Source organism: Python bivittatus, unplaced genomic scaffold (assembly GCF_059951505.1).
Source record: "Python bivittatus isolate LINGU-HERP-01145 unplaced genomic scaffold, Pbiv_v1 ctg000480_np1212, whole genome shotgun sequence".
In the NCBI taxonomy this organism is placed as follows: Eukaryota; Metazoa; Chordata; class Lepidosauria; order Squamata; family Pythonidae; genus Python; species Python bivittatus.
The window spans coordinates 29,198,694-29,210,135 of record NW_028277075.1 but is presented as its reverse complement, the minus strand read 5'-3'; the positions used below and the strand labels follow the sequence as shown (position 1 = coordinate 29,210,135).

At 39.5% G+C, this 11,442-nt stretch overlaps 1 protein-coding gene across 1 annotated transcript in view; it reads right to left on the bottom strand.

Moving 5' to 3' along the window:
• Nucleotides 1-2,719: 2,719 nt before the first annotated feature.
• The window catches only part of LOC103049251 (sodium/calcium exchanger 3), a 40,889-nt gene continuing 32,166 nt past the window's right edge, over nt 2,720-11,442 (bottom strand). The window contains exons 5-6 of the mRNA XM_015888944.3: nt 10,678-10,953; nt 2,720-8,088 (exon numbers count right to left, since the gene is read on the bottom strand). Coding sequence (XP_015744430.2) covers nt 7,712-8,088; nt 10,678-10,953 — 653 coding nt within the window. The 3' untranslated portion in view covers nt 2,720-7,711. The remainder of the gene's footprint in view (nt 8,089-10,677; nt 10,954-11,442) is intronic.

The window sequence follows — 11,442 nt, the reverse complement described above, 5'->3', positions numbered from 1 at the left end:
AACTTAGATGCACTGAAAGAGTCAGCTGCTGTTTTCTTTCAACCTGGCTAATACTGTGAACAAGGTTAGTTCTGCCACAGTGAACGGCACTATACCATTTCCTCATTAAATTAATTCATGGAAACTCTCCATGCAGTGGAGGAAAGGGCAACACTAGTTCAGGTGTAGCAAAATAAAGTAATGCCTCTGGGTAGAATCACGCTGGGAGAGAATTAACAAGAAGAAGGGGAGCTTGCTTCAAACTGAGCCTGTCTTCAGGCTGTTACTAGAGCAGAAAATCCATGCTTGTATTTTATAGAATCATGGAAGGCCAGGATGGCAGGCTGCCTGAGAGATCAGGGTTCTCCAAAGTGGTTAATATCTACCCCCAAGGGCCGAGGGGACTATCCATTGTTGTTGTTCATAGTATTGTTAAAGTAGTATTTATTAAATTATTTTCATATAATTAATTTTTCGGTTTCGATGAACGATCCCTTGTTTTTCGTCCTTTGTTTTTCATGAGGTCCAAATGCCCATACCTCACAGCCTGCTCTAGAAGAAACTTTCTTCTTTTCTAGTGATTCAGCCAAAGGGCTGGTCTCAGAATGCCTTGCACATCTGAGACAAATTCTTCTGTCATCTTGAGAAAAATCATTGAAGTTGTTCCATATAGGACTTAGGGGATGGTGCACAACTTGCTGCCCTGAAGCCACATGTGGCCCACACCATTGCAGTTGAAGAATAATTTTTAACATGAGCCAAAGGAAACATTAAAAAGATATTTTGGAAGTAATCAAATTCAGTGTATTGAATTTAATTTTAATTAAATCAAACTAGGCCGAGGAGCATCCTGGGGGGTCAAAAAAGTCAAGATGGTGGCTGATGGTGGCACACGCAAGGACAGTCTTCAATTGTGAACTTGTAGCTGCCATTTTGATATCTTTTAACCAACCTCCTCCCCCCGCAGATACCCCTGTTTAGGCCTAGCCTCTCCCTTACTCAGTTTTTGATGGTGGGGCTCTTGATACTACCAAGTGGAGTCTTTGACCTGAAAATGGTTCTGCGTCCATGCTGTTGAGGTTCAAGTGACATACTGAGTCAGGAAACCTGTGGCTCCAGCCATCTTGACTAATCAGGGATCCTGGGAGCAACATTTGGAGGGCCTCAAGTTTTGATCAACTAGGTGAAGATATAGGAAATGGTAGTAGGATATACTGGGGTGTGACTGGGTCTGCATGAGGAAAATAGTATGCATGCCATTATCAAATGTATACCAATGCATATATTTTGTTCTTGCTTTCTTAACCATCTTCTAATGAAACATAATAGAGGAAAAGTGACCTTGTCTCTTGAAGAATTTCAGTGTTCAGAGCTTTAAAAGACTAGAATTGAAACCCTCATGGATTTCAGACAGATTTTAAAAAAAGGAATAGAGGGTAACTGCTGAAAGTAGCAGTTACAGACTTCAGTTCTTTGAAATTCCTGAGTTTCTCCCTTGATTTAATAAGAACACGATTGCCTAGCAGAGCTTATCTAAACAGAAAGGGAAGTTAGAAGAGAAAAGAAGAGCTGAAGAAAATTAAGAAACTTGGGCTTTGATGGGCTGTACTTCCACATGATCCTTCCTTCCCCTAACTTCTAATAGTCATTTCAAATAATTTCCTGGCTTTATTATTTTATCCATTTTATTTTGCTTAATTTTTAAAAACAAATATGCACCACATAGCATACATAAGTTAAAGCTATATGTTGCCCTGGGATTGTATTGCTGGAAGCAGGGGCAGCCACAACCTTGCAAATATCCCCCACTGAAAGGAAAACAGCTGTTGGACCTACGAATTGGCCACAAAGTTATACCCCGTGCCCCATCTCCAGGGAGAACGCTCTGATGAGGAGAATTTGGAGAAACTCTCTTGGTTCAATAAGGTAACCTCAGTACAAGCTATGGGGAACCCAGCTACTGCATTCAAATCTTACTTGTGGGCATCTTGACTGATTGGCCATTATAAGAACATATAAATGTTGATCTGATCCGTTTTTATATTTGATCCCTTCCAGCTGGAAGAGTGCTGTATTTTAACTGCCAGTTGTCCTGGTAACTGCAGAATACTTAGGCACATCCATGATTCTGAGGATAATTTCTTTGAACAAAACAAACATCCAGAATACAAATCTAACTAAAGGGTCAGAGCATCTCCTAGCGGTGATAAAGCAAATATTTTCTTCACTTGCCATCCTTAACAGCTAATTTGTTCATTTATTTCATACAATTCATATGCCTCTCCAATCATAAACTCTGGCCAGCTCACCGCCATAAACATCAAAGATTAAAAATCATAAAAATAAACAATTCCAACAAAAGCATAAAACTAAAAACACAACCATCAAGTAAAGCTCATAACACCTACCAACCTAGCTACTTCTTCAAACAGAAGACCTGTTTCAGTGTGGAGAACATAAACTTACAACTGGACCTTCTGTTCCTGTGACTGGTTTGCTACTCCGGTGATGTTTCTACTGGCATTAAGAAAGAGAAACGAGTCTCACTGATGCTGCTTCCCTTCCTCTAGAAAACCAGGGCATTTTTGAGGAACGTGCAGGTGCAGAATCAAAACGCAGGACCCAAAGCAAATAATCAAGGCTCACTGCAGTGTTTATTATATAAACAGTACATACTGGAGGGGACCCCACCAAAAGGATAGTGAGAGACACCCCTGAAAACAAAAGAGATGCACTGATATTTACACATTTCAGAAAAGGGGAAGAAATGATGCATGCATGCATATTCATGAGTACTAGATCTCGAGTTACTTCTTGCCCCTCTGCTGTCTACTTCAAAGGAAACAATTGTCTTAGTGAGAAGGAACAGGTCAAAAGGAGGGGGCAGTTTAGGATGCCAAATGCCAGGATGAAAACTTCCTTCATTGGCATCTTGAGGACAGATTCCTGGGTTGCAATAGATATGTTCTGATAAGATTTACAACAGGCTGGTGTGAACCAGGTGATAAGCCAGCTCCAGGCTATTGCAAATTCCTTGTTTCAATTTGATTTAAACAATCCCATTCATCTGAAAACTTATTTTCCTCACACAAGGAAAAGCAAAAATCAAGAAAAATGGTCTTCTTTTTTGGTTGGCAGGAGCCTCCAAGAGGAAGAAGATTATTCTACAAAAAGAAAGGGTCACAGACTCAAATATATTGGGTTGAGCAAAACAATGTACGTAGCTTTTAAAGGATGATTCAATAGACAGAGATATCTCTAAACTGAGAAGGCATAAGCAGCCCCTTTTTTGTCGAGGCCTAATTTTTGACTAATTGAATGATTTTTTTGGTTCAGGACCCAAGCAGGACATGGTTATCAGCCTCTTCACCCAGCCAGGGTTGGGGGACTGGGACACACAAACTTCTGGATTATGTATTCCCATGTCTTCCTGTTGGGAAAGGCCTCTCACATTCACTTTTGCAGAAGACTTGGCCAAAAAAGATTTGTTAACCCCAAGACTGTACTAGTTCATGTATTATATAAAGAAATGGCTCTTTGCTAACAGTTTTAATAATCTTGAGGTTGAGTAAGCTTTGAACTGTCTTTGCAAACTTTTCATAATTTAGGCTTTAAAATATTACTTTACATATTGATTTCCCTTTTTTAATTTTTGTGGTTTCTCTTGCTGCAAAATAAGTAAGGATAAATAAAATTGATAAAATAGAATTTTAAGACTTTAAAAAACTGCCGGGACTACTTTGGAAAGGAACGGAAATCTCCTTCACTGGGAGAAAAAAGACAGCACAAAATTTCAGCTTATTTCTCTTGCATTTAATGAGTTAAAAATAAAATGAGGAAACACTTCATGGAGAAAGTAAGCCTAGAACAGGTCTTCTCAGTACAAGTACATGGCAAGTAACCATGTCATGGTGCTAGTGCATACCCCCAGCTCTCCCCAACAAAGTGGTCATAATGAAGAAGCTGATGGGAATATGGTTGAAACCATACAAGCAGACAGGGTTAACAGGCTTTATTGTACCCAAGGCCATTTATCAACCAGGAACGGGGGAGCTAGGCTGAATCAAATAAAACTCACCTGATAACCTTGAAGGCCAAAGACGCTATCTAAATAAATCAATAGACAGGCCATTGCCTGGTATGGAGCTCATGATTGACAGCTGTGAGCTGAAACTTCCTAGATGAGGCAGATGAGACAACATTCACTGCACTGAACAAAGGACCTGTAAAAGCTTCAGGGGACTTAACTGCAAGCCCAAATGTGACACTCGGCAGCCACACAGACAGCTCAGGCTAACTCCCCTTGCAAGGTCATTGTAGGATAAAACAAGGCTTCATTTGTACTGTGCTGGGCTTCTTTGGGGAAAGGTACAACACAAATGTGACAAATAAAACCCAAGGACACAGATGGAAAATCAAAGGAAGGACAGTGGCTCAGAGAACATTTTTTTCTCTGGTGAAAAGATAATTAGTACCAAGGTATGCTGCGACAATGTATCATTAAATCACACTGATTCTAGCTGACTATAGTGACTCTCCAAAATTCTGATCTTCTAAAAAATTATATCAATCTTTCTTCTTCTTTTTATATCCAGAAGAGCTCATAACTTATAAAGTCAAGGATTTGTACAGGACTTTTTGTACAGCAGGAACCAAGAGATTTATTAAAATGGACTTCAGGTCTGCCCCCTCCCTATCCTGAAGAATTCAAGCAGGTAACATTAAAATAGATTGCAACAAGCAAATGAAAGATGGGAAAAGCATTTTTGCTGCACAAAATGCTTGGCTTAGAGATCAGAATGCCTGCACTAGCACAAAGTAGCTCGCAGTTCCATCCAAAAGGGAATCCTGGTTATGCCATTGGGCACCTGCCAAGGACCCCAGTGTGACAAGTCGTCATATTTCGGTGACTATTCCTACAGGTGCATCCTTTGTCTCAGCCACATAACCATTGAGAAGATTCATACCTTGTGCAAATCTAATACCTGACAGGAGTAAATCTGATCTTTTTTTTAGCAATTTCCCTGGGGGATGACGTCTTTCCCCAACTTGAAGGTTGAGAGAATTAAGTATACCTGTATATATGGGATAAGACGATAAAAATGGAGTATGGCTGGTATGAAAACTCTGCTTTTATATTGAAATAAATACTTCTTTTTCATTCATTGTCATAACTCTTTGAAATCGTTTTTTATCTATTTCCATGCACAGGAATGCATTCTTTTGGGCCACTCCTCATATAGAGGCTCAGTCCCAAATGCGCATAAACTTCTTTTCTGCTTTTGAGAAAGCTTATAAAGAGGTACAAAATAAAGATACTCCACTTTTCTTGCTCGCTTGCCATTGAGTTCCAAATTTAAGAATGTTCCTTTACAGCCCTTGTATTTCTGGAGAGAAAAAGAAATACATTTCTTTTACATCTATTTTTCTTAAAGAAAAAAAAAATCTAGCTCCCCCCTTGCTCCTTATACTTAAGAAATGCATGTTTGTGTGCATAAGCGTGTGAGAGAGTCCAGGGATAGATATATTTTAGTATCAACCCTACATTTAAGTTTGCAGCGGTTGATATCTATATACACACACACACATACACACACGTGTGTGTGTGTATCTATATATGTGGACTGCATCATGTTATCTGGAAAAATATTCGTGTTTTCTCTAGGAAAACAATGGAGGCCCCTCTGCAAACTCTCACGACTGATGATAATTTTTCCAAGAAAATACAATGGCTCTATAACAGCATCAACTGAAAGTCTTTAAAGAGGTTCACAGGTTATCTCACTGGAACACAAAGCAATGGCCAAACGTAGATTAGCCATAATGCACTGGAGATGTTTCCTACTTTAGTTTCATTGTTAGCTAATGTTGATAACAGGCAATCAAAATCAGAAATCTTCTCTTCCTATGAAAATATAATTGCTTTATGTGCATCATCCTTCCCTGTTCTTGTCACCTGAACAAGCCATAATTGCAAATCACATTTAAGTTAGCTTCTTTGGACAATCATAGTTACACTAATTTTTGAGTTGTCCCAAGTTTGACGTTATGACCAATTATAATTAACTGATACTAGAAGTTTTCCAATCTCTTTGTAGTCACACTGGAGGAAGAAAAGGGAAGGATACGTTGTATATGTATGAACATGAGGCTTACTAAATTAACACCGCACTACTATTTAGTAATAGAATTGAATGCAGCTTTTTCGGTTTTTTAACAACCTGATGTTAAAAGAGGGATTCCATTATCCAATTTGACAAGGCTATGGAGATATTGCCATAATTTCTTCTCACTTTCTTTAGTGTTCAGAGCAAAATCAATGCAAAACAATTTAATTCTTGAAAGATTCTGAGTTCCATTTTAACACTCAAAAAGTGTGAGAACTGTATTTACATAAATTAATCTCTACTTAAAAAAGAATCTTCTTTTTCCACGCAGGTAGTCCTCACTTAACCACAAAAGGGACTGGAAAATTAATTGTTAAGGGGGTGGTTGTTAAGCGAAACATCACATGACTGCACTGATTTTACATTTTTTGCGGTGGTTTGCTAATTACTGTGGTCATTAAACAAATCACACAGTTGTTAAGTGAATCACAGAGTTCCCCACTGATTTTGCTTGTTGGAAGCCAGCTGGGAAGATTGCAAATGGAGATCACGTGACCCTAGGATGCTGCAACCGTCGTAAACGTGAGCAGGTTGCCAAGCGCCTGGATCGTGAGCACATGACCTTGAGTGTGCTGTGGCAGTTGTGTGAGAGGACCAGTCGTAAGTAGCTTTTTATAGCGCCGTTGTAACTTTGAATGGTCACTAAACGAACGGTTAAGCGAGGACTACCTGTATATGGAACAAATAGATGATGATGATGATAATAGTAATAAACTTGTGCTGGTTTTCTTTTGCTTGTATTTTTCACACTGCAGATTTTTTCCTTTGCATTGATTTTACTGTGTATAAATAACTATATATATTTTTTAATTCTGCAGTGCTAAAAGCTTTATGTTAATTACACAAAGAGAATTGCCATATTCAAAATATACACATTACATATAATATCATTACAGCTTCTTCTTCTTCTTCTTTTGGTAACCCAGGGAGGTGTATTACTTGCTACAGGCTCCAACTTTCAACAGTAGTTTTTTGTCTGTGTATCTGTACGTGTTTGTGTCATGTCTATATGTCTTATGTTTGCATTTAAAATACAATAGCACTATAACTCTAAAACAAAGTGAAAAAATGATAATTAAATGTTTATATAGAGTAAAAAATATAGAGCATTTTCAACTCCAGCTCTGATGGTGGCATGAGGGTCGAATATGTATTTTTTTTTCAGCCCCTTTCTTTGTGTTAAAAAAAGGAAAATAGATCAGGTAAGATTCACCATCCCCAAATTAAAAAAAACCACCCAAATGCTTTATAAGATCGTCATCTGAATACATGACATTTTGTAAATGGAGTCTTACAGCAGAATTCAGCTGATGGGTACTTTAAAAACTGCTGATGTTTCTGATTTGACTGAATGATTGATGTTGGCTTTATTTTAATGTTTGTTTTTACTTTTTATAATGATAGTTTTGCCCTTCTTGAAGCCCAGTCACTCTCTAGCCTGGGCAGTTCTGGAAAATTGATAGCGAGCTGTCACTCCTGGTCAGACAACACTCTTAGGACTGGTGTTCAATGAGGTATCAAAGGAGGAGAAGGCCTCCTTTCTGGCTTGAACATCTCTCCATGACTTAGAACCCTTTGATGTAGCAATAGGCCTCCAGGGTAGCAAATAAAATGTACAGTAGCCACAGACTCACAAAAAGCAAAGTTGTGGCAAGTCTGCATCCTTTGGGGCCTCCTAGTTCCCCTCCAAGATGAGGCCGTCTTCGGTACAATAGCACGCTGATGCAGACGAAAGCAAAAATGGTGAACAGCGTTACGGAGAAGGCAAGAGTGCCTGCTGACACATGGAACTCCTCTCCTTGAGAAGCCCAGTAGATGGCGGCTACTGACCATGCCAGTCCGATGCCCAAGAAGACGTTGACTGCATTGCTGCCTGTGACATTGCCAATGGAAGCATCTGCATGAACATCTTGAACAGCGGCTGCTTTGCTAGCAAAAGTGTCTGGAAGAGAGAAGAAACAAATGCATGAGTTCAAGCAGTATTCCCAAAACTAAGAAGACAAACTCAACTCTGGCATGAAGAAGATGAAGATACTTTTTAGGGCTGACAAAGAAAGGGCCAACAACATTAAGTTGGTGAATCAGTGTGCTCAGATGACAGCTCACATGATGGTAGACACGTGCTGAAGAGCACTTAGTCTAATCAATCCTACTAATGATATCTCATGGAGAGAACAAGGCCTTAACTCAGTTTTTCCCAATCTGGTATGCTCCAGATGTGGTGGGACTACAATTTCCTGAACATCCAGTGAGCAGTAATCTCAACACAGTTAGAGGGCACCAGTTGTGGGAGGGGCCTCATCCTATTTTGCAGATTTTAATGAAGACAGTAGCTGTCAAACTACCAGCTTATCACTTTGCTTATATTCACATTGGAAGAAACTGTATCATAATTTTTCATCCACATAACAAACAGAATTCATGAATTCCCTTTAAGATAACAAGGTTGTCTGGTACAACTCTTGTTTTTAAGTTCTTTGTGGATCAAGGATCACTTAATCTTTTCCTTCCCAACTGGTGTTCCACGTATGCAGTCAGTAGAAGGGGAAAAGAGAGCAGGAGACAAAGATAAAATAGTAGAAAGAACTAAACACACTTCCTGCTAATTTCCCCTTGCACATTTCACTAGTATAACCAGATAAACATGGTTTATGACGAACTCAGCCTCAGATTAAGATTGATAACCACACATTTGGTCAGAAAGTATTTGTTGTGTTTGATTATAGAATGCTTTCATTTCATAGAAGTCTCGACATGCAGGATTGAGAAATGAAGAAAGCCATATTTAACACTATATCAGCCTTCTCAAAACTAGGGCCATCCTGCTAGGAAAATTAAGAGTTGCCATTCAAAGACACTTGCAATGTTTCCAGTTGGGAAGACTGATCACTATAAACTAACATTGTAACTGTTATTGGCATGAAGTCAGCTCAGTTCCTACAATTGTTTTCTAGCAATCTGTATTGTCAGAAAGTCAGTGACGGCTCCAGTGCTTATGAACAAGTGGTCCAGTCTTTATTTTCAAAAACTTGCAACCGATTATATGGCTTGGAAATAAATGCTTCAAAGTAACAACACTAACATAATAGCATAAACCGTGGGTCTGCTTTCCTTCATGCAGTTTTGTATTTTGCAGCCCAGTTCAAGCATTTGTATGAGGCTTTGAAAGTAGGGCTTCAAAGTAGATGAGATGCATACACTGGCCCCATCACATACTCTCCCCAACCAAGAAGTCTGAAGGAGAGCTGCACTCCTGCACTCTTACCTGCTTGTATTCAACTGGGGATCTTGCTCTGTTCCATTCAAGCACAAGTAAGCACAACATCTCTTAGATCGCCAATGTGGAATTTGGGGAGATTAGTAAGTAGAATTGGAAATAGCATGAATATCTTTCCTCCACCCGCTTTCAAGCCCTCCGGTGTTTAGATGAAAGCCTGAAGAGGCTCCAGTTGTAACCTCCCCCTTTCCTGCACTGAACGGTACATGCAGATGTTTCCTTCTCATACTTTGATCTACACGCAGAGAGATTTGGTAGGTAAACTGAAGATGGACCTCAGAGGTGTCTGCAAGGTGTGTGTATGTCAAAATCAGCAAGCTGGCAAGTGGGACCACAGATGGTGCTGAGGAGCAGTATTTGACAGCATGTGCAACCCTGTTTATTTTTATTCAGTGGAGGAAAGGACAAAGCTCTAAAATGTTTCTGGATTGTGTTCCATGGCCTTTGGCTCTCTTGACTACGTGAAACTACATGTAATATTTAGTCTTACTAGTAACTGGGGTTGTTAAACGATCGCTGTGTTTTACATGTGTGTTATACTTTTTCTTATACTTTTCTTCTTTTTAGCATTAAAATGAAAAAAGTTGGTAAACTGCTTGGTAGAAGTGATTTATTTAAAAACTAGTCTCATTTGGTACTAATATGCACAGTCAAGGCCACTAGTTTTGTTGCAAAGAGGGAAAGTACTAATCTGAAATATTCCCTACTCCACAAACTAATCCAATAGGAAATATTTTAAAGGATCATTTCTAACAGTTTCCTTGTTAAGAAGCCCAATTAGAATATTTGTAACAGACTTCTTGAGAGTCTCTTTACTTTTACTTTTTTTTACTTTTTTTTTTAACTTTTGCTTAAGTATAAGGCACTTTATCATTTGCTGACATTATTTTTTATTTATACGTACATGTGTTTCGAAGGCGTAATACATCATAAATTCCAAACAAGCTGATGGGTGTCACAAAATAGTTCTTCACTGTTTTTATTACTTGACATACCTGCAAGGAGTTAAATAGAGCAACCATAATTTCCTTTCCCCACTTTTCCTTATGAATATTCTGTAACTGGCTTTCAGATGGCCCTGCTTCTTCTCTTTGTCTAGGCCTGGATTCTTTGCGGATGTCATTTTGGGGGGACATTTCCAGGAAGTTGCATATGGTTCTGTGTTAGTAATTTAACGTTTGCAAGCCCTGTTAGTGATGGAGTAGTAAGAAGGCACATGGTGCTAACCTGCCCATCTGAAAGAAACCTCCTCACCTGGGACTGAAGTGCCAAAGGCCACAAAGACCACGGCAGTCACAGAATCCTTGAGTCCAATTGTGCAGCCAAAGTGGGAGGCCAGATCTCCAATGATGGCGGTGAGCATACCAATGATCAGGATGGACACAACGAAGCAGGCCCAGCCATTGCAATACCCTGTTGGGGGCACACAGGCAAAGAGCACTTTCCAGAAGACAGTCAGGAAATGCATGACATAATCAAAACAGGAGGGCAGGCGCTCCTCACCAGTCTCATCCTCATCTTCATCACCTGCTGTGGGAAAGACAAAATAGAGAGCCTCAAATCAGTGGATGCTGGCAAAACCCCAGCTATCCGAGCCTAGAAATATCGGGGTGATAGCTGGTTAGAAAGTCACACCATCACTGCTTTATTGGGTTGCTCTGGGAGGCACTGCTGGGTTTATTTATTCATTTCTCAGTGTACCTTGCTTTCAAATTTGCACATCAGATGAACAGGACACAGAGAATATCAATTTCCAGACTTCTTCATTGTTTATGTCTGTGCTTGAAGCTGCTACACTAGCAGCATCTATGACTGATTCGTCCCTTGAAAAGGCTCTGTATGAAAACAGCCATTTAGATAACTAAATATGTTCAACAGAAGAGTATCTTTCTTGCCTGGCCCATATGGCCCACAGCCATTTCTATACAGTGGTACCTCTACTTACGAACTTAATCCGTTCCGTGACTCTGATTGCAAGTCGAGCTGATCGCAAGTCGAAATAAATTTTCCCATAAGGTT